Source organism: Xenopus laevis, chromosome 8S (assembly GCF_017654675.1).
Source record: "Xenopus laevis strain J_2021 chromosome 8S, Xenopus_laevis_v10.1, whole genome shotgun sequence".
In the NCBI taxonomy this organism is placed as follows: domain Eukaryota; kingdom Metazoa; phylum Chordata; class Amphibia; order Anura; family Pipidae; genus Xenopus; species Xenopus laevis.
This window is the reverse complement of record NC_054386.1, coordinates 87611096-87638518: the sequence shown is the minus strand read 5'-3', so window position 1 is coordinate 87638518 and position 27423 is coordinate 87611096. Positions and strand designations below refer to the sequence as shown.

Sequence of the window (27423 nt, the reverse complement as noted above, 5' to 3'; positions counted from 1 at the left end):
AAACCTTGCAAGGAAATTAAAAGGCACCCTAACAGCTATGCATAAAAAAAACATACCCTAAATGGGAAATACTAATTTCCTTTAGGGGTGCTGAGGATATTTAATTGTATTTGAGGACATGCAACACCAGAGATAGGCAAACAAAGGGAAGGTCTAGGTCATGTGACTGGCAGTTATCACATATCTTTAGCCTGTCTTTACCCAAAGTAAAAGATCATTAAGCTCTAGCAATGAGCGAATCTGAGCCGTTTCACTTTGCCAAAAATGACCTCTAATAAATTCAAAGGTACTCACAACTCAAATGGGAGGTTATTTATGAGAAACTTGAATGTCTAACATTCGATCGAATAGGAACAACCCAAAAATCTTAATCAAACTCGAATCAAGTTTGAATGTCAGGAAGGCGATTAAAGGGGTGGTTCACCTTCATGTTAACTTTTAGTATGTTATAGAAGGGTTGTTTCTAAGCAACTTTACAATTGGTCTTCATTGTTTTTGTTTATTTTTTTTTTGAATAGTTTTTGAATTATTTGCCTTCTACTTCTGAACCTTTCCAGCTTTCAAATAGGGGTCACTGACCCCATCTAAAAACAAATGCTCTGTAAGACTACAAATGTATTGCTTTATTACTCCTTTTTATTCAGGCCTCTCCTATTCAAATTCCAGGCTCTTATTCAAATCAATTCAGGGTTGCTAGGGTTATTTGGACTCTAGCAACAGACTGCTGAAATAGCAAACTGGAGAGCTGCCGAATAAAAAGCTAAACTCAAAAAACACAAATAAAAACCAATTGTCTCAGAATATCACTCTCTACATCATACTAACAGTTAATTTAAAGGAGAACAACCCCTTTTATGTCTTGAAATGCTTCAAGGGACCTCTGCCATTGACTTCTACGTGAACTCGTCACGTTTTAGGGGCCGACCTATTGAATTTGAGTTACTTCTAGGGTTCAAGGTGTGATAAATCTCAAATTCAAATTCAAATTAGAGTTGGTGGTTTTAAAATTTAAATTGTGAGTTTCGACCAAAATTTTTTTTTTTCTCGAAAATTCGAATTCAAATTTACCATTCAAACCTTAGTTAATCTGCCCCTATGTCTTAACAAAGAATTTTACTAAAAACACAAACTTTGTAACCAGAAGGAGATTCGGTGCATTATTTGAACACACACTAGGGCCAGTTTGTAAAGGGGTTGTTCACCTTTGAGATAACTTTTAGTATGATGTAGAGTGAGACAATTTGCTTTCATTTTTTATTATTTGTGGTTTTTGAGTTATTTAGCCTTTTTATTCAGCAGCTCTAGCATTTGCAACTTAAGCATTCTGGTAACTATGGTCCAAATTACCCTAGCAACTAGGGATGCACCGAATCCAGGATTTGGTTTCGGATTCGGCCTTTTTCAGCAGAATTCGGCCGAATCCTTCTGCCAAACTGAACCAAATCTGAATCCTAATTTGCATATGCAAAGTAGGGACTGGGAGGGAAATCGCATGACTTTTCCCCTTTCCACCCATAATTTGCATATGCAAATTAGGATTCAGTGCCGTATTCTTTCTTTCGTGAAGGATTCGGGGGTTCGGTCGAATCCAAAATAGTGGATTCAGTGCATCCCTACTAGTAACCATGCACTGATTTGAATAAGAGACTGGAATATGAATAGGAGAGTCCTGAATAGAAAGATGAGTAATAAAAAGTAGCAGTAACAATATATTTGTAGCCTTACAGAGCATTTTTAGAAGGGGTCAGCGACACCCATTTGAAAGCTCCAAAGAATATTAAGAAAAAGGCAAATAACTATAAAAAATAAATAATGAAAAACAATTGGAAAGTTTCTTAGAATTGGCTGTTCTATAACATAATAAAAGTTACCTTAAATGTGAACCACCCCTTCAAGAATTGCCAACATGCACATAATCTGCATATAATTCTCCTTAATTTGCGGACATAAATCTTTCATAAGAGAGCTCTAATCTACTACATACTACTGCAATAATCATCATGTCCATATCACACAGGAAAACCCCGAAAAATACAGTTGTAAAGAACAAATGTTGCAATTTTACAATAGTAAATTATTTCCAGTAATAAAGTATAACGAACGGTTAATCATTTCCAGGTAGCTAACAAATATTATTAATAGCAAGTTTGATGGACTGTTGGACTTTGTGATTTCATGAATTACTGGGCTAATGTAAGTGCTTAATCTTTTATTACCAACCTTTGTAAGTAGAGCTGTTGCAGTACTCCTGTATGTACTCCTTTCTGTGTGCAAGCTCTGCTGTATCCTTAGGTTTGTCTATTCCTGATCATAGCCAAAAGGCAGATACACATTCGTTTATAGTTAGAAATATACCTTACATTGCATCCCAATGCAGCATATAGATAATAGTAAAGGGCTGGCACATACCAGACTCCGTAAATTGATGTAGTAAAAAAAGTTTTATTGGAACAAAAACATCACAGCAAAGCCTTTCATGCCTTAGGGGAACGCGTTTCATGCCTTAGGGGCCACAGGCTGAACAAACACTAGAACATGTAGTCATATTTAAATGAAAAAGGATTAATCACACACATGTATTTGAAAACATGTTTTTTTCAAAACACATCAGTTAATAGTGCTACTCCAGCAGAATTCTGCACTGAAATCCATTTCTCAAAAGATTTTTTTATATTCAATTTTGAAATCTGACATGGGGCTAGACATTTTGTCAATTTCCCAGCTGCCCCATGTCATGTGACTTGTGCCTGCACTTTAGTAGAGAAACGCTTTCTGGCAGGCTGCTGTTTTTCTTTCTCAATGTAACTGAATGTGTCTCAGTGGGACATGGGTTTTTACTATTGAGTGTTGTTCTTAGATCTACCAGGCAGCTGTTATCTTGTGTTAGGGAGCTGTTATCTGGTTACCTTCCCATTGTTCTTTTGTTTGGCTGCTGGGGGGGGGTGATATCACTCCAACTTGCAGTACAGCAGTAAAGATTAACTGAAGTTTATCAGAGCACAAGTCACATGACTGGGGGCAGCTGGGAAATTGACAATATGTCTAGCCCCATGTCAGATTTCAAAATTGAATATTAAAAAATCTTTTGAGAAACCGATTTCAGTGCAGAATTCTGCTGGAGCAGCACTATTAACTGATTCATTTTGAAAATTTTATTTTTCCCTTTAACCACCAATCCAAAGAGAGGGCAGTAATTGGAAACGGACCAATCAAGAACATTTTTAGAAAGGCCAATTCACAACATGGTTACAGATTAGACAAACGGCTGTCTGGTTTTTTAAAAGAATATCCACTTTGCTTCCTGTTTTAGAAGTTTAAAATGCTCCCACCTCTGATATGTGGTGAATCTTTCTCTATACCAATTACAGAAAAGAAAACAAGGGATCTGTTAGTACAAGCAGCAAAATGTCTGGTTACAGCAGTAGAACTGTTTGGATCTTTTTTTTTTCTTTTCTGGAATCTGGATTATAACGTTTCCTGCTTTGTTTAAAATATTTAAAAGAATAAATGTTTAACCTATATATTCACTTAATACTTGAACTTGTCACCCGGTTTAAATGAAACTTTATTGCTGCTATTTAACTGCTTTACCTTTTGCGAAAAGCATTTCTATATTCTTTCTATAACTTTTGTATTTGAAAGCTTATATGTAAACTATTTGATGGATATATCTAATGTGTAACTCTGTAATTCATAAAATGTGCTTGATATGTCAATTTCCAATTACTGCCCTCACTTTGGATTGGCGGTTAAATACATGTGTGTGATTGGTCCTTTTTCATTTAAATATGATGACATGTTCTAGTGATTGTTCAGTCTATGACTAAGTGCCCCTAAGGCACGAAACGCGTAATGATGTTTTTGTTCCAATAAAACTTTTTTTACTACATCAATTTACGGAGTGTGGTCTGGTATGTGCCAGCCCTTTACTATTATCTATTTCTATATGCAATTGCCTCCCCCTTTCTTTTGGGTAAGTTAACCCCACTCATCGCTGTACTCGACATTGAATGTCTTCTTCATTCGTTTATTGCCAATGCTGTATAGTCTTTATACGAAAACTTTGCATCAACTGCAGTTTTGTATTCGCTCACAAAACTCAGCACAGCACCAATAATACTCCCTTCTCCCTTTGTAGAATAAAACATTGATTCAGTGGATGGATTTTATTCCTGAAATATGTAAACATTTATATATGTACATACAATTACTATTTTGTTTCATTTACATGTTAAGCTCCATTCCAATTGCCCACCCCACTGCCAGGCTCCCACACACACCCACACATGCCCACGTACACACACCACAGATGCTTTGATGTGAAAATAAATCTCAGCCTGCAGCAGGGCTGGGAAAAGCACTCTAACAGCTTCATAAATGTAATTTATTTTAATTAGATTTTTCTATAGAAAAGAACGGTTTTCTTTTTCTTCTGTAGTTTAAGCCTCTGTACTGATAAGTATATCCACGGCATGACAGTGCCATATGTGAAGAGTATAATATTTCTATATAAGTTCCATGCAGCAGCAAATTTCACAAACAAGGCTTGCCACAGCTTTTTCTCTACAAGTCCTGGTGTATTTTTTTTTTTTTTTTTTACAAAATACAAAAGAAAAAAAAACGAAAAATAATCTGAATCTTCTGCGTCATTAAGATATTACTACAGGAGCGTCGGGAAGCCATTGCTACGTGGCAAATCGAACTTGCAAAGACAGTGGTTAAGAAATAACAGTGCACTCAGCTTTTTCGCAATTTATAGAATGCCCATTGCATCTGCCTGCAAGTTGGGCTGCAGCAGCTGCGGCTGGAGAGGGGGTGGTAACTGTAGAGGAACAAGGGGTGCGGCTAATGGCCCCGGGCTGGAGTGCTGGGCTGACGGAGAGCTGGTGGCACTAGGCGAATCCACAATGTCACCTTCATAAAAAAAGAACTGGCACTGCACGATGAACGTCTCAATGACGGATTGGTGGTTCTTGGTGGTGGAGAAAAACTCCTTGCTTTCAAAGTCTGGCCGCATCAGAGTGGGCCAAAAGCAGATGGAAAGGTTATCGGCCGTCATCAGATTGGTCTTGCTGTGCTGGCTGACTCTGAATGAAAAATAAAAAAAACAAATATATGATGAATGGCCTAGGTTTGCTTCCTATTAATTTAGCAACTTTATAAAAGCAGGGACTACTTGCTTTAGGAGCAATATCAAGCCCATTGGTATTACTATTAACACTCCCTATATATTCTCTAATCAGAATTGAAACTGCCATACAGAGTAGTCTACCATTTTCATCATAATATGGTCCTAGAAAGGCACATCAAAAACACCCCCAGTCCAAACGAAGGTGCTTATATGCACTGCCTATGACAGATACTGAGAAAGAAATGAAAAGCAAGCATTTCTGAAATATCTGCTAAAGACAACAATTATTTGTGTATTGCAAATATTGGAAGAATTATTTATTTAACCAAGAGCCTGAATGCTGGTTCATGTTACTGGCTTTTGTTGCAACAGACTGCATTGGTAAGCAGTCCTTTAAGGGATACTGTCATGGGGAAAAATATTTATTTTTTTCAAAACACCAGTTAATAGTGCTGCTCCAGCAGAATTCTGCAGTGAAATAAATTTCTAAAAAGAGCAAACAGATTTTTTTTATATTCAATTTTGAAATCTGACATGGGGCTAGACATATTGTCAGTTTCCCAGATGCCCCCAGTCAGATGACATGTGCTCTGATAAATTTCAGTCACTCTTTAGGGTCAGGGAACTCACTCGGATTCGGGGAGATTAGTCGCCCAGCGACAAATCTCCTCTTATTCGGGGCGACTAATCTCACCCAAACTGCCTCCCACAAGATAAGAATGTAAATCGGCGACGGGATGGCACTCGGAACACTTAGTTTTCCAAAGTCGCTTCACGAGGAAACTTTGGGGCGACTTTGGAAAACGAAGCGATCCGAGTGCCATACCGCCGTCAATTTACATTCTAGCCGGCGGGAGGTAGTTCGGGGAGATTAGTCGCCCTGAAGAAGAGGAGATTTGTTGGCAGGTGACTAATCTCCCCGTATCTGAGCGTGTGCCCCGACCCTAACTGCAAGTTGGAGTGATATCGACACCCTCCCGCCCCCCAGCAGCCTAACAACAGAACAATGGGAAGGTAACCAGATAACAGCTCCCTAACACAAGATAAGAGCTGCCTGTGAGATCTAAGAACAGCACTCAATAGTAAAATCCAGGTCCCACTGAGACACATTCAGTTACATTGAGTAGGAGAAACAACAGCCTGCCAGAAAGCAGTTCCATCCATAAAGTGATGGCTCTTTCTGAAAGCACATGACCAAGCAAAATGAGCTGAGATTGCAGCAAAAGTCTGAAAGATTAGACAATATTAGCCACTGTATAAGCACCAAAAATGTTCCCATAATGTTGTGCTTTTCTGTATTGGAATGGTTCATGTGAGCTCACCTGTTCAAGTGAGCAATGATAAATTTCAGGACATCATAGTTGACAGGAGGAAAGCTCCGCAGAATATCCTTTAGCACTTTCAGCCGTTCCATTTTCTCTGGGACTTCTGTGGAAGATGCAGAAGAGTAAAAAATAAGGATGAGAAAAGGTATTCTCTGCAGCATTCTTTCAGCCACAGAACTATTGAGCTTTCTAAATGTGGACTGTGCTTTGACTCTGCATACAGGTAATATAACAGCTCAATTGAATAAAACCAACAGGAAAAGGCTTGGGATAAGATTCCCATATATATATATATATATGACACAATCAGTGAGTACATCACACAATGTTGTTATTCTATCTGCCAGTCCAACCAGGTTGCAGGTAGTGCATGGCAGAAGTTGTCCTAAAACAAGTTACGTTGTAAATGTAAAGGCCAGTTAAAGCATTAATACTTTCTCTTAGGTCTACTAGAAAATCATATAAACATTAAATAAACCCAATAGGCTGGTTTTGCTTCCAATAAGGATTAATTATATCTTAGTTTGGATCAAGTACAAGGTACGGTTTTATTATTACAGAGAAAAAGGAAATACTTTTTTAAATGTGGATTATTTGAATAAAAAGGAGTCTATGAGAGACACTTGTCCGTAATTTGGAGGATTTACGGATAATGGATCCCATACCTGTATAAATTTGGTGGGCTCTGGTGCTCCTAAAAGAAGTGAAATTATAAAAAAAATCTACTTCCCAGGACCACACTCACTCTTTGATGCAGTCCTTGCCTCAACAACCTGATCTTTGATATAATCGTTTGTCGATCAAGATGGCCAAATTGGGGAAAGATCTGCTAATTTGCCAACCGTGCCAGATCTTTAAATGTTTGGCAAGTCTCCATTATGAAGAATACTGGCCAAGTGTCAGGATTATTTACACCAGAGAAGATAAAGGAGGATATGAGAACTATGTATATAAATATATGAAGGAACCATACGATAAATTAAAATAGATATATCCAGAGGATACAAGGGCATGCATCAAGCTCAGAACGAAGGAGGTACTATTTTAAGGAGTTTCAGAAAAAGGCCTGAATGCTTTTTACATGTAAACAAAAACAAAGTTACTGATATGAACTTGTACAAAGTTGATTCAGGGTCCAATTCCCTTTTTAAAATGAGGAATGCATTTCTTTTCCTCTGGGTCAAATTGGAGACCGCTTCAGGTTGGATTTTTCTACTCCACCAGACGTTAGGGAGGATTCACTTGGAAATGCAGCATGCTGCAAGGCTGACACACTTACTTGAGGCATCAAGCAGATCGAGGTGAAGGTTATAGGGTATGAGAGGCGCGGGCAAGTCTGCAAAAAACGCCTTTAGTGCACCCGCCACTGCATTCACAGTCACCTCCATCGAAGCCAGATTAAGATTGTTATCTGTAAAGAATATTTCAGAATATTAAAAACCACTGCAAGTGAGCACAAGGTAAGGAAACCCTGATAGGATAAGAAATCACCCCTCAAAGAAGAATCCTATTGCTAAAGTGGAAGTGAAAATATAGCCTTTATATCATGGTTTATCCTCCAATTATTTTCCCTTTAATACACAGTACAGCTGGGAATTCTGGCATATGCCTCTTTGCAAATTTGCATTAATTCACCTTATAATTAGCTGCCACAAAGCTTTTGTCAGTTGAGGCATTCGAAACCTAACCTGAGCACTGAGCACTAGTATCTATAAAGAATGCTTCTAACAAAAGCAAGCAATGATGTGTCTATCATTCATACTGTATAAATTACTTCATACAGAATATGCTCACAGGCAACTGTATTTAAAAACAGAAATCCCAACTTTTCACAGGCATTGTTTATTTCCAATTAAAGGAGAGCTAAAGTGTAACTAAAGTAGCTAGAAATGTTGTACATTATGTTTTGGGCTTCTGTACCAGCCCAAGGCAACCACAGCCCTTTAGCAGTAAAGATCTGTGTCTCCAAAGATGCCCCAGTAGCTCCCCATGTTCTTTTCTGCTGATTCACTGCACATGCTCTGTGCTGCTGTCACTTACTGAGCTTAGGGACCCACTCACAATATACAGTACACATAGAATAGAAATGTCACAATATAAGGCTGATTAGTAATTAATACAGATAATTACTACATGGCAGCACAGAAACCAGTGCAATTAGCATCAGAATTTAATAATCAGCCCTGTAGCATCAGCTTATATTACAGGGGAAGCTCATTTTCTGCTGGATAATTAGTGACGAGCCCTAAGCTTAGCTTCTCAACAGCTGCTCAGAGCCCACTGAGCATGTGAGTGTCACAGACACTTTCCAAGATGGTGACCCCCTGTGACAAGTTTGAAGTCCTGGATCATTGCTGCTATTGAGAAGATGAAACTTTAGGCAGGTGCAATAAATACATAAAATATAGCATTTTTAGCCATATTCATTTGTAGGGTTTAGTTCCCCTTTAAAGAGCTTTATTTTAAAAAAAAAAAGAAAAAAAAAAAAAAACCTGAAAAATCAGTCACTAAATACATGTTTACAGCATAAGAAATAAATGTGAAATAAGGGTGTAATAAATATTTGAAATAAAATGTCATGCATGTACATGGTTAACGATAAAGAGATTTGAACATCCGTGCAAAGTGTGTTGCACAGACAATTAGGAACACATGAAGTGTGGGGCTCAAAGCAAAAAAGTAATTTCAAATGGCACCGATTGCAATTTATACAATACATAATGAAAAAAGGGCAGGGTAGATTACGTACATGGGACTGGCAGTAATGATATAAAGAATGGTGTTACCACAAATGAATAATGCAGCATGAGGGGCAGAAGGAAAAACAGTTTTGTTTTGATTAGTGGGAGGCAGGAAAATGCATTTTTAGCTGCAGCCATGTGCAATGTTAGACAAGACACAGAACAGACAACACTATTGATGAATAAAAGATACAAGGCAATTCTTCACTAAAAAGTATCTATGGGTTAACAGTCCTTGATGGAAATTAAAAAACTTCAAGAAATGGTTAAGATGTAGCAAACGGCAAAATGAAAGACTGGAGAACATTTGTGCAGCTTTCCCTTGTCAGTGATAACAGGATTCAGAGAGGATTATTTTGGGATGCTCTCAATTTGGAATTGGCTTTCTCAGTAATCCATATTAATCTGCACTGCAATGTAAATGCTATGTGGATGTGTTTAGGCCTCATTCACATTACAGACTTTAATGCAATGTAATCACACCTGAATTATATCCCGCGATTTCATGATTTGGTGAAGAGACCACCTATGAGAATGGCTTGGGTCTATTCAACCTATTTAATTTAAAAATAGGGATGCACCGAATCCACGAATCCTTCGTAAAAGATTCGGCTGAATACCGAACCGAACCCTAATTTGCATATGCAAGTAAGGGTCTTGGAAAGTGTCTGCGAAACTTACATGCATATGCAAATTAGGGTCTGGAAAGTGGAAAACAATTTTTTTTTTACTTCCTTGTTTTGTGACAAAGAGTCACGTGATTTCCCTTCCCGCTCCTAATTTGCATATGCACATCAGGATTCAGATTCGGTTCGGCCATGCACAAAGATTAGGACGAATCCTGCTGAAAAAGTTTGAATCCCGAACCGAATCCTGGATTCGGTGCATCCCTATTTAAAAATAAAAAAAGAACATAATTCAGCCAAAAATGCAGCACAACACTTTAGTGAACTTGGTTGGAGAACATGCACTCAATGAAGGCAATCTTCCACCAGGCAAATAAATTCAAAGTGAAGAGTTTTTTGTGTCCACAGCCTTACGCGTTTCGTGATAAACACTTCATCATAGCCTATGATTAAGTGTTTATCACGAAACGCTTAAAGGAAAACTATACCCCCCAAACAATGTAGGTCTCTATTAAAAGAAACTGAGTAAAACAGCTCATGTGTAAAACCCTGCTTCATGTAAATGAACCATTATCATAATAATATACTTTTCTAGTAGTATGTGCCATTGGGTAATCATAAATAGAATATTGCCATTTTAAAAAATAAGGGCCGCCCCCTGAGATCGTAAGATTCACTGTGCACACAAACAAACCACATGTTAGGTCACATGAGCCAATTAACAGACAGAGTTCTGCCTTTTGCTTCCTCACTTCTTCCTGTTAGTTAGTGTTGTAGTATTTCTGGTCAGGTGATCTCTGAGGCAGCACAGATAAGAGTCACGAAATGGTGGTTCAAGGCAAGAGATGTAAAAGGGCAATATTTATGTAAATATATATTCCAGTTTGGTAAGATTCTTTAATATGTCTGTTGCTTAAGTATTCATTTTGGGGGTATAGTTTTCCTTTAAGGCTGTGGACACCATAAACTCCTCACTTTGAAATTATTTGCCTGGTGGAAGATTGCCTGCCTGCTCCAAAGGTTTTTTTTTCGGTTTATCTGCTCCCTGTGCTGAGGGCAGTGCACCTGGGCCTCTTCCCTTGTGTGGTGAATCATCAATTTCGACTTGTAGACCCTAAACTACAGATTTAATATTGGTTGGAGAACAATCGTACTACTAAAGCATACGACTAATAAGATTCTGAAATGACCATACAGAATAAGTCTGTAACGTGAAAGAGTATTGCGCGCAGAAAAGCACTGTTGTCCCAAGAATTTCCCCAAAAATGATAAGTGTAAACAAATGAAAAAGAATGTATTGAGCAAATTAATCACTTTGATCGTATCAGCAAGGCTTCCGCAAGACTGCACTTGAAATTGCATTGGTCAGTGTTTCTGAGTAAAAATCACATGACCTGTGTGTGCACCATGTGAGTCCAAGATATTCTGGGTGGTTGTTGCATGTCGGTGATGCTACAGCAGTTGCAGAATTGTCTCCAACTACATCCCATCACAAATATGGCAGCACACTTGAACAAGCATCATATGAGCAGGTGAGTTGTAGCTAAGGAGAACCACACTAACTGTAATGTGAACTTAATCCGTTCCACCTATTTTGCCTTGTCCAAAAGGTTATTGTTCACTTCAGAGTAGTTTAAATCATGTGGTGAAATGCAGTACAGTGTATTCACCCCTCTTACACCTCCTGTCTCTTTCTTGCCTGATAAAGGAAATCATAAGACATGGGCTCACCTTGATCAAACTGTTTCTGTATGTTATCTTGATCAGTCTTGTAACCACTGACTCTGTACAGACCTTCTGCACTCAGCCCTGGAAAATGCAGAAAAAAAACCAAAATGCAGTCAAGAGTCTGGCAGCATGCAATCAACATGAACTTAATAACTATGGCTTTTACCATATAGACTTATTAAAATAATGGGCAAAAAGTATATAACAAATCCCATTTGCTTTAAATAACTGCATAAAATGACATTTTCAGAATAAGTACAATTTACTGTGTGGATCTTAAGTAAAATTATATATTATCCCTTTACAGGAACATCATGATTTTTTTCCTAAAACCAATGCTTTAAAGGGGTTGTTCACCTTCCAAACACTTTTTTTTCAGTTCAGTTGTTTTCAGATCGTTCACCATAAACAAAGACTTTTTTCATTTGCTTTCCAGCTTTTATTTTTTTACTATTTTACCAAAATTGAAGTTTAAAGTTTAAAGTTTAATGGAATTTATATACTTCCGCCTGCCTCCCCCACCTTTTTTGTGAGGTCAGTGTGGAGCGGGCTCGGGTCTATAAAAAGTGGACCGGAGCAGGCCCGGGCGCGGTTCGGGAGGGGGCAGGTTAGGGTCGAGAAATTTTCGACCCGCACATTACTAATGTCAGTGTAGCCCTTCTAGCTGGAATTTCTAGACATTCTGTCTCAGAAATCTGTAGTAAAACCAGATGTTAAAACGAGGATTTTGTTCTTGTCTGAACACATTATTGAAACAGTGAAATCTGGTTTAGGAGGAATAGTGGTTTATAGAATTAAAGTTATAAAGTACTGTCCTGGTGGTGAGAACTCTCTCTATCTCTAGAGATTTCTCACCACCAGGACAGTACTTTATAACTATAATATATATATATATATATATATATATATATATATATATATATATATATATATATATATATATATATATATATATATATATATATATATATATATAAAATACACAAAAAGCCATAAATATCTAAATTATATCCTTATAAACGGTGAGTTCTGATGTCATCAGTTATAAACGGTGAGTTCTGATGTCATTTCTGTCACATGACTCACAGAACCTTGTGTATTATAATAAAGTCTTGCAAAATATGAGGATATAAGAAGTTACCTCAGAGTTCCATGACCTGTATAAAAGCACTTGGCCTTCGCTTTTATATGGTCATGAAACTCCTCAGTAACTTATAATATCCTTATATTTTACAAGACGGGGTACTTTATTCACTATATATATATATATATATATATATATATATATATATATATATATATATATATATATGAGAGAGAGAGAGAGAGAGAGAGAGATTTTTTTTTCTTTTGCAATTACTGTAAATTTTTTATTGTTTACTTAATTTGATACATTTTTGTACCTTTTTCAGTTAGTTTTATGTGGGTATTTGGTAACCTAAAATGTGTGAAGCCTGTACGTAAATAGGTATCTAAATTGGCAATTCGGTTTCACACTTTGTGATTGGTTGTGATGTATGTAGCCTTGATTGGTCACACCCCTATAGAAGACATGTACAGGGGTGTGCCTATTACTTTGAGTAAGTGCCCCCAACAGGCACAAAACACATTAGGCCTCCATTCATTATGTTCTAATAAATGCTTTTGTACTTTTATTACTCTATTGATTTTTTATTTTTTTTGGAGGGACTCACAACTATTGTTGTTTTTCAGCCTCGTTATACACTCGTTATAGCAGAAAAGAGAGAAGTCTCATATTAGTACATTTGGAAGTTCCAATAGCTGTACTGCTTAAATGGGTATTTTGGGGGGGAAGATGAGGATCAACAGGAGGTGTGTTACTTTTACCAAGTCAGTATCCTTTTACTGAAAACCAAATGTTAATAATATACGCTATTCCATTGTAACAGTACTCTGTTTAGAAGTCCCATGTGTAAACTGTTTAATTGTCAGACCAACTTGTGTTTAAAGGTGGTCACAGACGTTAAGCTTTTTCTCTCCTTAATTATAGGGTGATCCAACATGAATCGTGAATCTATCGATTTTTCATTCAATGTCTGTCAGAAAATCTACCAGATTATAAAAAAAAAAAAAAAGCAGCTACCCAAGTTGTATATTTAAAACATTTCAGGCTAAGCTTGGTCCTAAGATAAGATCTTTTAGAAACCGTAATGTCTATGGCCACCATTAGCTACAGTTTAACTTGACCAAGCATCTGTAGAAAAAGTCATTTTCTAGGACACCAGAAAGAAAGATGGCAGGTGACTGACAAATGATACAAACAGAACTCTTAGCCTGAAGAGCATGGCTTATGCAAACAATTGCCTGTTTTATACAGCCACACTTCCTTTTTCCCTAAAACCAGATGTTACAATGAGGATTTTGTTCTTGTAGATGTGAATGTGTTTTGCTCGCCACTGGGAATAACTTTCAGAATTTTCTTTGCAGCACAGATGGAGCACTAAGTGAACACAGATTCCATGTCAAACAATCCAGTGCCCTGAAACTCCCCTGTGACACCCAAACAAAACAAGGCCCTGCAGCATGCAAATGATCCAAAGGCTTCTCTTGCACTAGGATACATGACGTAGAAGTGCTGCAAAGTCTTATTTAAAGTATGTTAACTAAACTATTTGCCCTTAAAGTAAAGCTATTAATACGGTTGTTCGTGTTAAAGCAATACAAAAAGCGGAATGGAGCATTAAATCAATCTAAATACGCATGTGAGGACTTTCTCATAAAATAATTGCAGGACCTAATTAATACAGGATGCATCAAGCAGATACCGGTGAAAAGTACATATGCAGATTATGGTTACGGTATGTTGTCTTTATGGAGCTCTTAGCTCTCAGCTGATTGGTAGATTGCCCTGTAATATAAGGATAGCATTAAAGTAACAGTAACATCAGAAAATCAAAGTAATGAAAATATTGTGTCGTGTTGCCCTGCACTGGTAAAACTGCTGTGTTTGCTTCAGAAACACTACTATAGTTTATATAAACAAGCTGCTGTGTAAATCGAAAAAAGGCTATATGGCACAGTATAAATAAAGGATAACAGATAACACCATTATGCTCTACAGAGCTTATCTGCTGTGTAACCTGAGCCTTTTCTCCATTGAATGGCTGCCCCCATTGCTACACAGCAGCTTATTTATATAAACTATAGTAGTGTTTCTGAAGCAAACACATCAGTTTTACCAGTGCAGGGCAACACTACAAAGATTAAATTACATTATATTATTACTTTAAAACACTTTAAATCTTTGATGTTACTGTTGCTTTAAATGGGAACTATCGCGAAAATAAAAATATAATATAAGCTTCATCATGCTGAAATAAGAAAATACAATCAATTAAATATTCTGCATTGTTTCTGAAATAATCAAGTTCATCTTCACTTTTCCTCTCTCAGCATCTGTTTCTCTTCATTCTCTCTTCATGCAGCAGTTGGGTGTCAGATATACATTGACAGTTAGATCCAATATCTTATAGGGGGGCTGCCTTTCCTAGCAGATGTATTAGAGCTCACTCAAATAACTGATTCCAGTACAAACAAAATCCAACAAAATAACTGCCTTTTGCACAAATTCTGCATGTAGAGAGACAGGATTTCTGGTGATTTTAATAGAGTGAACTCTAATACGTCTTCTAGGCATAAGGAGCCCCCTATAAGATATATCGGATCTAACTGTCAATGAATATCTGACACCTAACTGCTGCATTAAGATAGAATGAAGAGAAACAGATGCTGAGAGAGGGATAGTGAAGATAAACTTGATTATTTCAGAAATAGTACAGAATTGTTAATTGAATGTATTTAAAAAGTTTCCTATTTCAGTATGCCAAAGCTTATATTAAATTTCCATTTCTGCAATAGTTCACCTTTAAGTTTTAAGAGTATGTTAACTGAAAGAAACAAGCAAGCAAGCAGTGAGTTCATTTAGATGGCCACTAATTTATAATTAAGAGTCTAGGGAAAAACATGATTGTCAGGGCCTATAATAAAGCAAATATTAAAGTCTTTTAGGAAAAACTGCCTAATTGTAGAAGCATTTAAACTCTTAGGCATTTTTATTTCAAGGATAAAGTATATTGAGCAAAGTGAACCCAGGAGGAAACTGTGACATTGCTGGGTAAGGAGAAAGTACATATTTCTAATTTTATCACTGTGCTGCTCACTGAACCAGTTTCCTTTTTGAACAGTTAAAATCCTTTATGTTTAATGAAGACAAGTGGGCTAAACAAGCGGATCTGTCTGTGTATGGCCAACAGTTTCTAGCAGTGTTCACAGACTCATTTGTATATCAGTGACTGGTCTTATTCCTGTCTTAGACATTTTCAATTTCTTGTAGCCTTGGGCATCTCTGAGCCTTGGGTCCCAAAATGAGTTCTACAACAGTCCTACTGCACGGCAATATTTGTGTAAACTCTCTGCATGATTAGAACTAGGGATGCACCAAATCCACTATTTTGTATTCGGTCGAACCCCAGAATCCTCCACGAAAGATTTGGCCGAATAACGAACCGTAATTTGCATATGCAAATTAGAGATGGGAATAACATGTTTTACTTCATTGTTTTGTGACAAAAAGTCACGCAATTTCCCTCCCTGTCCCTAATTTGCATATGCAAATTAGGATTCGGTTCAGCCTGGCAGAAAGATTCAGCCGAATCCGAATCCTGCTGAAAGAGGCCGAATCCTGCCCGAATCCTGGATTCGGTGCATCCCTAATTAGAACTACTATAGTTCATTGCTACTGCATCTAAAAAAAAGTATGGCTACAGACCTTACAGGGGCAGATCACCTCTAATTATTATTATTAATTAGTGATTCACCGAATCCACTATTTTAGATTCTGCCGAACCCCAGAATCCTTTACAAAAGATTCAGCCGAATACCGAATCCTAATTTGCATATACAAATTAGGGGTGGGAAGTGGAAAACATTTTTTACTTCCTGGTTTTGTGACAAAAAGTCATGTGCATATGCAAATTAGGGTTCGGTTTTGGCTCGGCTAGAAGGATATTTTTTCTAGGGATGCACCGAATGCAGGATTAGATGCAAAATTAGGTGCGGGTGGGAGATCGTTTGACTTTTTATCACAAAACAAGGAAGTAAAAAATGTTTTCCCCTTCCCACCCCTAATTTGCATATGCAAATAAGGGTTCGGATTCAGTTCGGTATTCGGCCGAATCTTTCGCAAAGGATTTTTGGGGGTTCAGCCGAATCCAAAATAGTGGATTTGATGCATCTCTAATTTTTTCAAACTCGTCCAATCAACAAACCAATTGATTCTCAAATATTAACCCGGATCATCTGTTCCAACATATATGCATCAAAAATAATGCAACTCTATTAGGGCCAAAAGATCGGATTATCCCAATATCGCCCACATAACTGCTGCCTCAGGCCAGAAAATCAAATAGATGAAACAATGTTATAGTAAAAAGCACAGTTTCTGATATTATGTAACTATTTTATAAATTGCTGTAGCTATGAGCCTTATGTCTATGAAATTGGGTTAAAAGGCAAATATTGGGTTTACATGTTCTATAGTAGTGCCAGGAGCTGAAGCAAAAATAGAATGAAAAGGTCTTTGTAGTAGACATTATGGATACGGCTTTTCCTGCATGTTCCAAAGCTTTTAGAAAGCATGAATCCTTGTGCTATTTGTGTAACATGCTGAGCGGCTTTCCCTAACACTCTATGAACCTTATCATTGCTGTTTTGCAAGCTGAAAAAAAAAGGTAATATAAACAGTTGACTTAACACTAGCTCCAGGGCTCCTCTCTTGCTCTTTTATGAACAAAACCTTTCTTCAAAGCATGAACAACACTGCATCCTTGTTGTCGGAAGCAATGTAAACTTTCAGTAAAAAAAAAAAAAAAAAAAAAAAGGAAGAAAAAAAAAAAAAAAAAAAGATTGGTACCAAAAATACATCAAATTCTACAAAGGCAACATAATGCTTTAGCTGAAGTTTCCTTTAATTGCTTGGCTGAAAATGTTGCGTGATTAGTTGTGACACGGGAAATATGTTGGATGATAGAAATAATCCGTTGTTTAAACCCAAACCAAAAAGAATACATTTGCAGTGCGTGCATATACAGGTATGGGACCTGTTATCCAGAATGCTTGGCAGCTGGGTTTTTCCGGATATTGGATCTTTCCGTAATTTGGATCTTCATACAGTAAAGGACCAGTAGCATCAACATTTTTTTTTAAAAATAAAATGCGAAAATAACTCAGAATCCTGCGGAAAAAGGCCGAATCCCCAACCGAATCCTGGATTCAGTGCATCCCTAACATACTCATTATGGTCTCACCACCACTCAGCTACTCTTTTGAGGACCTTTCTCTATTCATTCTGGTTGCTGGTTATGATGTTAATGGAAAACTATACCCCCAAAATGAATATTTGAGCAATTTGGTATGTATCATACGATCCCAGGGGGTGGCCCTTATTTTTTAAATTGGCAGTTTTCTATTTATGATTACCCAATGGCACATATTACTACAAAAGTACATTATTATGAAAATGGTTTATTTACATGAAGCAGGGTTTTACATATGAGCTGTTTTATGCAATATCTTTTTATAGAGACCTACATTGTTTGAGGGGTATAGTTTTCCTTTAATGTGTACATGAAGAGGAAGAGATAAGTCAGAGTGATCCGGGAAACAAACAGAGCAATGAGGGACAGTGAAGGCCTGTAAAGGGCTGCAGGCATGAAAAAAATCGTGATGATTTTAGTTAATAAAAAAAAAAAAAACCTGCAGCAGCATTAAAGGGATTGTTCACCTTTAAATGAACTGTTAATTTGACGTAGAGATGGATATTCTGAGACAATTTGTAATTAGTTTTCATTTTTTATTATTTGTGGTTTTTGATTTATTTAGCTTTTTATTCAGCAGCTCATATTTTGCAATTTCAGCAGCCCGGTTGCTAGGGTCCAAATTTCCCTAGCAACCATGCTTTGATTTGAATAAGAGACTGGGATATGAATAGGAGAGGCCTGAATAGAAATATAAGTAATAAAAAATAGCAATAACAATAAATGTGTAGCCTTTTGAGCATGTATGTTTGAGAACCCAAGCCAGCACATAAATTGGGGCCTATAAACTATCTGACTATTCAAAAGTCTTTAGGCTCTACATCCAGCTTGTTAAACACTCCTTGACTTTCTGCCTAACTCATATCCTTGGCCTTTAGATTGCAAGCCCTTCTACACATTGCTCTTATTATTATATCCTGGCTTGTGTGTATAATCTCTGGTCCAGCACTCCAAAAATGTACCCTTAAAGGAACAGTTCAGTGTAACAATAAAAACTGGGTAAATAGATAGGCTGTGCAAAATAAAAATCTTTCTAATACTGTATAGTTAGTTGGATAAAGACCAATAATGTGTCTGTTCTGGCTATTATTTTAGAAGTCTGGCCACTCCAGCCTTTATAGACAGACATTTTTGGCTAACTATATTTAAAACATTTTCTATTTTGCACAGGCTATTTATTCAGTTTTTATTTTTTCACTGAACAATTCCTTTAATAAATACAAGATTGTGCCCTTCTGCTAAAGAAGCCTTAGCACAGATGCTAGGAAAGGCATAGAGCTTACTAGCCCACTTTGCACTAGGGGGCAGATTTATCAAAGGTCGAAGTGAAAATTCTAATGAAAAAAAATGTAATTTCGAGCTAATTTTTGTGTACTTTGACTAGGGAATAGTCCAAATTCGATTTGAATTTGAAAAAAATTTGAAAATTCGAAATTTATCAAATATGGTCTCTTTCAAAATTCGACTTCAACCATTCGCCATCTAAAACCTGCCGAATTGCTGTTTTAGCCTATGGGGGACCTCCTGGAACCTATTTGGAGTCAATTGTTGGACTTTGTTGGACTTTGAAAAATCTAAGTTTTTTGGGGGGAAAACTGAGCTATTACTTTGATTTGTATGATTCGAATTTGATCGAAAACTGACTTATTTGGCCAAAAAAAACCTTCAATCTAATTACCATTGGTTTCTTTGAATTTCAAAGTTTTTCAAATTCGAAATATGACCCTTGATAAATCTGCCCCTAGGAGTCTGTGAAAATTGTCTCTACGTGGGCAGAATTGTTTAGGGAAGGGTATTATCTGCCATTCTGTAGCCGTGACAAGTAGCTGCTGCTATTAGCAGTGTGCATCTTTCACCCTTATACAGTAAAGCTGGCCATAGATGTTGAGATTTTTAAAAGATCAGATCCTGATCGTGAGACCAGAACCAGATCTTCTCAGAACGATCGTACGAATTCACAATCAACTAAAAAGACCAATTTGCCAGGAAAACAAAGGGGAGCTGCCTGCTTGGCCCTGCAAACATAGATACATTGCACTGGGACCGACAAAGATTTTTTGACCTGGCCGATCAATTTCCTGACAGATGTCACCCGAAAAATCGTAAGATGTACGATCGTTCGAATCCCACTAACCGCACGATAATTTTGAAGGATTGGTCGGGCTTCCCTAAAATCGGTCGTTCGGCAAGAAGAATCGACGCGTCTATGGGGAGCTTAAGTTTCATTGACCAAAGACCTCAGATATAGGATCGTATAGCTGTGTGGACTTTTGAATTAATAAATAAAAAAGAAACAAAACTACATTCTTCTTAAGATAGAGACAGGAAATGTCACCACCTGAAATATTATGCAGTTTCAAGTATTGAACTCTTTTAATAGCAAGAAACACTTTCACAAACATTTTCAACACCAGCTAAATATCTCATATAGATTAAAGCAGCAGCCCTAAGAATATCTGTTCTGATTGAACCTTGTGTTTATTTAAACAGAGAGATAGTAGCATCTGCTTCCTCTCCTGCTTGTTTGGAGCTGTGTGTGTGGTTGGGCTCAGATCACGCAGCTTGTGTTGCCTATCAGATACTTAACAGCTCTTCAACGCCTTCATTTCTTTTGATACTTGTGTGAAGCACATGGGAGGTAATTTAAAAGTGAAATATCAGCAGCCCATTTGCCTATTTTCCAAACAATTCATTTAATTAATAAACATTTCACAACTCATGTGCTCAACTGGAATGTGAATAGAAAACAACTAGGGATGCTCCGAATCCACTATTTTGGATTCGGCCGAACCCCTGAATCCTTCACGAAAGATTCGGCCGAATACTGAAAACTAAATGGGTGGGAAGGGGAAAACATTTTTTACTTCCTTGTTTTGTAACAAAAAGTCACGAAATTTCCCTCCCGCCCTAATTTGCATATGCAAATTAGGGTTCGCTTCAGTAAGGCAGAAGGATTTGGCCAAATCTAAATCCTGCTGATAAAGGTTGAATCCCGAACCGAATCCTAATTTGCATTTGCAAATTAGGGGAGGGAAGGGGAAACCATTTTTTACTTGTTTTGTGACAAAAAGTCATGCGATTTCCCTCCCTGCATATGCAACTTAGGATTTGCTTCGGCCGGGCAGAAGGATTCTGCCGAATTAGAATCCTGCCGAATTAGAATCCTGCTGAAAAAGACAGAATCCCGAACCAAATCCTGGATTCAGTGCATCCCTAGAAACAACAGAGGGTACATATTTATAACACAGGGTTAACAGTGGAAATAGCCTAATAATATAAAATACTGATTGTGTACAGTATACAGTATCTAGGATAATGGATCTTTCCGTAATTTGGATCTTCATACTATTAGAAAATCATATAAACATTAAATAAACCCAATAGGCTGGTTCTGCTTCCAATAAGGATTAATTATATCTTAGTTTGGATCATTTGATTATATTGGAGTCTATGGGAGATGGCCATTCCGTAATTAAGAGCTTTCTGGATAATGGGTTTCCGGATAACGGATCCCATAACTGTACTTATAACTTTGAAGGCATTGAAATTTCTTACTAAATGTTCATTGGAAAGTTGCTTAGAATTATGTTTTATATTATTAGGCAAATGTTTTCTTTGGGGCTGACTTGCCCTTTTAATGCAGCTGTTCTAATTGATACAATAGCTGCTTATATTCTACAGATGCTGAGAAATGAACATCAAAATTTAAACTTGAATTTTTGAGAAACTGTCAAAATTTACTAATCTAATAAAAAATCCCCCAAAGCCATGGAAACAATTTCTGGTGTACCATCTGGTGTTTTTTTTTTCTGGTGTATTATACGAAACCAACTGAACTGGAAAAAAGCATTTGGATGGTGAATAAGCTCTTTAAAGCCAAATACAGCTAGAAGTTTGTACAGCTGTATTGTTGGAAAACAAACAAAAAAGAAAAATGTAGTTCCTGACACTGGGTCACAGGCATGAAAGGGATTCGAGTTGCTGAAATGTGTCAGTATCTAAAGGCACCATAGACAGGCAGATTTACTTTTTTAAACATGGCCACTCCCCGCGGCGGCTGAGAATGGATATGTACCTGGAGATCAGTTGGCATTGCCGTGTCTATAGCCAGATTAAAGGTATAAGAAAAGCAAGGAATAATGTGTAAACATAAGCCATATAAATGAGTTTCTCCTACCTGTCTCCTCAATGTATTCCACGCACTTCTTCACAAAGACTGGAATAGGTTTCTCAGGGCTCACAAGCTCATGCAGCGGCTTTCCAAAGTAGTTGCTCTCCCAGTTCCTTCGTGTTGGTGGATTTAATTGCTTGGTTTTTTTTTTCTGGAACAGAATTATATTTATAGCTTCCATGAAATAAACTTTATACATAGATATACATATAAACACACACATTATAGCTATATAATACGCAAAAGCCATGAATATATGTTGTAAATTATATCCTTATAAACGGTGAGTTCTGATGTCATCAGTTATAAACGGTGAGTTCTGATGTCATTCCTGTCACATGACTCACCGAAACTTGTGTATTATAATAAATAAAGTACCCCCAGTTGCAAAATATGAGGATATTAGAAGTTACCTCGGAGTTTCCTGACCTGTATAAAAACACTCGACCTTCGGCCTCGTGTTTTTATATGGTCATGAAACTCCTCGGTAACAGTCCGTGATCTGATGGGATTTTTTGCCCTGCCCAATTGACATCTGCCCGACTTTTAGCCAGAAATCGATTGGGAAAGCCCGCTGGAGGGCTCCATACACGGGCCACTAAGCTGCCGATCCATCTGTCAGCAAGTTTTGAGCGGCCAGTGTATGGCCACCTTTAAATATCCAGTCACTCCAGCCTTTATACATTATATTTTTGCCTAACTATATTGAAAACATTTTTTATTTTGCACAGCCTATTTCCCCAGATTTTATTTAAGGGGATCCTGTTATCGGAAAACATGTTTTTTTCAAAATGCATCAGTTAATAGTGCTACTCCAGCAGAATTCTGCACTGGAATCCATTTCTCAAAAGAGCACACAGATTTTTTTTATATTCAATTTTGAAATCTGACATGGGGCTCGGCATTTTGTCAATTTCCCAGCTGCCCCTGGTCATGTGACTTGTGCCTGCACTTTAGGAGAGAAATGCTTTCTGGCAGGCTGCTGTTTTTCCTTCTCAATGTAACTGAATGTGTCTCAGTGGGACATGGGTTTTTACTATTGAGTGTTGTTCTTAGATCTACCAGGCAGCTGTTATCTTGCGTTAGGGAGCTGTTATCTGGATACCTTCCCATTGTTCTTTTGTTTGGCTGCTGGGGGGGGGGGGGGAAGGGAGGGGGGTGATATCACTCTAACTTGCAGTACAGCAGTAAAGAGTGATTGATTTATCAGAGCACAAGTCACATGACTTGGGGCAGCTGGGAAATTGACAATATGTCTAACCCCATGTCAGATTTCAAAATTGAATATAAAAAAATCTGTTTGCTCTTTTGAGAAATGGATTTCAGTGCAGAATTCTGCTGGAGCAGCACTATTAACTGATTCATTTTGAAAAATTTTTTTCTTCCCATGACAGTATCCCTTTAAATTACTTTGTACCACTGTTATTCACAAGCAACTACTTACAGTACAAGTCGAAAATACTTCTAATATTGAATATGATGGAGAGACCACCTGCAACCAATTCCTTCTCAGCTTTGTGCACATATTTTCAACTTTGTGTGTGCAGATTTTTTGAAAAACTTTGTGCATAGGTCAGAACAAATTTTCACCTAAAATTCATTGTGCGCACCATAATTTGTTTTGGTACATTAAATGCATTTTATCAACTTCACTTCCAATACCTGCCTTGTAATATGAGCAAATGTCTGTATGTATGTCAGGTTCACTATAAAGATATTGTGAGTGATTCTATTAAACCGGCTTTTACTATCACTTATCTAGATTTATAGCCATCATCAATCAATATGTAATCAAGGGAAACTATAACCGGGAGACAAATGCTTCTCGAAACTACTATATGAAATAGCACTTAGAGATAGATAACATATAGCAAAGATTAACTTGTTTTTATACACTGGCAATACTTTGTATAGAATACGTATGATTGGGCCGAATCCTTCTGCCCGGCCGAGCCGAATCCGCATATGCAAATTAGGGGCAGGAAAGGAAATATCATGACTTTTTGTCATAAATCAAGGAAGTAATAAAATGTTTTCCCCTTCCCATCCCTAATTTGTATATGTGAATTAGGATTCAAATTCGGTTTGGTATTAGGCTGAATCTTTGCGAAGGATTCGGCCTAATCTTTTGCGAAGGATTCGGGGGTTCGGCCGAATCCAAAATAGTGGATTAGGTGCATCCTTAATTATATCTTAGTTTGGATCAAGGTACTGTTTTATTATTATTATTATACAGAAAATTGAAATCAAGTTTAAAATTTTTTATAAAATGGAGTGGAATGGGAGACAGCCTTTCCGTAATTCAGAGCTCTCTGGATTTATTGGTTTCCAGATAAAGGATCCCATACCTGTAATTTGTAACAAAACAGTAACACTGTAGCCTAAAAAGCAGTTTTGTTTTTTTTGCTGCCCACATTTAAAAGCTAGAAAAAGACAGAAGAGTAAGGCATATAATTCAAAAACCAATTGAAAAAAAAAGGAACATTTTTGATTTGATAAAAATAAAGTCCATAGAAGATGGACTTTTTGTAATTCAGAGCTTTCTGGATATTGGATTCTGTATAAGAAACCCCATACTTGTACTATTTCTATGGAAGCACAAAAAAATATTTATAACTTTAGTTAGTTACAGTATAAGTAAATCAGGTACAAATTTTTATTTTATGTTATATACAGTGGTGTGAAAAACTATTTGCCCCCTTCCTGATTTCTTATTCTTTTGCATGTTTGTCACACAAAATGTTTCTGATTATCAAACACATTTAACTATTAGTCAAAGATAACACAAGTAAACACAAAATGCAGTTTTTAAATGAGGGTTTTTATTATTTAGGGAGAAAAGAAATCCAAACCTGTGTGAAAAAGTAATTGCCCCCTGAACCTAATAACTGGTTGGGCCACCCTTAGCAGCAATAACTGCAATCAAGCGTTTGCGATAACTTGCAACGAGTCTTTTCCATCGCTCTGGAGGAATTTTGGCCCACTCATCTTTGCAGAATTGTTGTAATTCAGCTTTATTTGAGGGTTTTCTAGCATGAACCGCCTTGAACCGTCATGCCACAACATCTCAATAGGATTCAGGTCAGGACTTTGACTAGGCCACTCCAAAGTCTTCATTTTGTTTTTCTTCAGCCATTCAGAGGTGGATTTGCTGGTGTGTTTTGGGTCTGTCCTGCTGCAGCACCCAAGATCGCTTCAGCTTGAGTTGACGAACAGATGGCCGGACATTCTCCTTCAGGATTTTTTGGTAGACAGTAGAATTCATGGTTCCATCTATCACAGCAAGTCTTCCAGGTCCTGAAGCAGCAAAACAAGCCCAGACCATCACACTACCACCACCATATTTTACTGTTGGTATGATGTTCTTTTTCTGAAATGCTGTGTTACTTTTACGCCAGATGTAACGGGACGCTCACCTTCCAAAAAGTTCAACTTTTGTCTCGTCGGTCCACAAGGTATTTTCCCAAAAGTCTTGGCAATCATTGAGATGTTTTTTAGCAAAATTGAGACGAGCCTTAATGTTCTTTTTGCTTAAAAGTGGTTTGCGCCTTGGAAATCTGCCATGCAGGCCGTTTTTGCCCAGTCTCTTTCTTATGGTGGAGTCGTGAACACTGACCTTAATTGAGGCAAGTGAGGCCTGCAGTTCTTTAGATGTTGTCCTGGGGTCTTTTGTGGCCTCTCGGATGAGTTGTCTCTGCGCTCTTGGGGTAATTTTGGTCGGCCGGCCACTCCTGGGAAGGTTCACCACTGTTCCATGTTTTTGCCATTTGTGGATAATGGCTCTCACTGTGGTTTGCTTTGATGAGCAGAAACATTAAAGTGTGACAAACATGCAAAAGAATAAGAAATCAGGAAGGGGGCAAATAGTTTTTCACACCACTGTAGTAAGGTTCCTTCATACAAGTACAGGTATGGGATCTATTATCCGGAAACTTGTTACCCAAAAAGCTTCGAATTACGGAATAGTTGTCTCCCATAGACTCCATTATAATGAAATAATCCAAATTTTTAAAAATGATTTCCTTTTTCTTTGTAATAATAAAATAGTACCTTGTAATTGATCGAAACATAGATATAATTAATCCTTATTGGAAGCAAAACCAGCTCTTTGGGTTTAATTAATGTTTACATGATTTTCTAGTTGACAAGGTATGAGCATCCAAATTATGAAAAGATCCGTTATCCGGAAAACCCCAGGTCCCGAGCATTCTGGATAACAGGTTCCATACTTTAGAGAAGTAGGAAGCACAAAATGTTGTGGTTTGACTTGCACTTGCATCCCTGTAGGAAATTTGTTCACCTCTTAAAAAAACTAACAAAACAGGCATTTACTCTGGTCCTTTTATCTGCAATTACATATAAATGATCACTTTGAAATAGAAAACCTCTTATTTTAACTAAAGAAATTAAGACCATATTCCATATCACACCTACATTTCTTACCAGACAGTACTTCTATACATATACACATTTTGACTCCCCCACTGAATGCCCCCTAGCAAGCATTATGTTGTCTGCACTGGGGGCAGCTGGGAAATAGTCAATATGTCTAGCCCCATGTCAGATTTCAAAATTGAATATAAAAAAATCTGTTTGTTCTTTTGTGAAATGGATTTCAGTGCAGAATTCTGCTGGAGCAGCACTATTAAATGATTCATTTTGAATTTTTTTTTTTCCCATGACAGTATCCCTTTAAATATATATACCAGTTTGCTAATATTCTTTAATATGCCACTTAATATGATATAAACTGTTGCTTAAGTGTTCATTTTGGGGGTATAGTATTCCTTTAAAGAACTAACCATCCAATAAGAAAAGCCCCTACCTACTGCCCTCCCTGCTTCCCCCCACATAGTTCGTTACCCCTGAAATTGCCCCTAACACTTTGCTCACGTACCGGTGCAGCGTAAGCGCATCGGAGTTCATGGGCATCATCTTCTGGATCTTCGTCTTCCTCTGTAAGTGAGCACCGTATTGGCGCATGCACAGTTGGAGCAGTCTTCCGGTACGTAGCAACTGCACATGCTCCAAAAGTGCCGGAAATTGCCGAAGGGAAGGAAGAGGGCCTGAAGAAGACTGGACATCTGGAAGCTGGCTCCCATGAGCTCTGCTGCGCTTACTCTGCATCTATACGTGAGCAAAGTGTTTTCGGGGCAATTTTAGGGGTAACAAACTATGTGGAGGGGAAACGGGGGGGGGGCGGGACTATCTAGAACATTAGGTAGGGGCTTTTCTTATTGGGGGGGTTTAGTTCTCCTTTAAGCAATAATAAAAATAATTTAAACATTAAACCCATTAAGTATTATATATATATCTTGTTCGGGATCAAGTAGAATTGTACTGTTTTATTATTACAGAAAAAAAGG

At 37.4% G+C, this 27423-nt stretch overlaps 2 protein-coding genes across 6 annotated transcripts in view; one reads left to right on the top strand and one right to left on the bottom strand.

The window, feature by feature from the left end:
- Positions 1-27423, top strand: part of LOC108700312 — a 782191-nt gene that overhangs the window by 727945 nt on the left and 26823 nt on the right. The window lies entirely within an intron of this gene.
- The window catches only part of arhgap5.S (Rho GTPase activating protein 5 S homeolog), a 43401-nt gene continuing 20129 nt past the window's right edge, over positions 4152-27423 (bottom strand). For 2 of the 5 annotated variants that reach the window (XM_041574047.1, XM_041574046.1), the window contains 6 exons: positions 22064-22208; positions 11555-11632; positions 9206-9211; positions 7736-7867; positions 6454-6559; positions 4152-5087 (listed from right to left, as the gene is read on the bottom strand). In XM_041574047.1, coding sequence (XP_041429981.1) covers positions 4754-5087; positions 6454-6559; positions 7736-7867; positions 9206-9211; positions 11555-11632; positions 22064-22208 — 801 coding nt within the window. In that variant the 3' untranslated portion in view covers positions 4152-4753. 5 annotated transcript variants of the gene reach the window in all.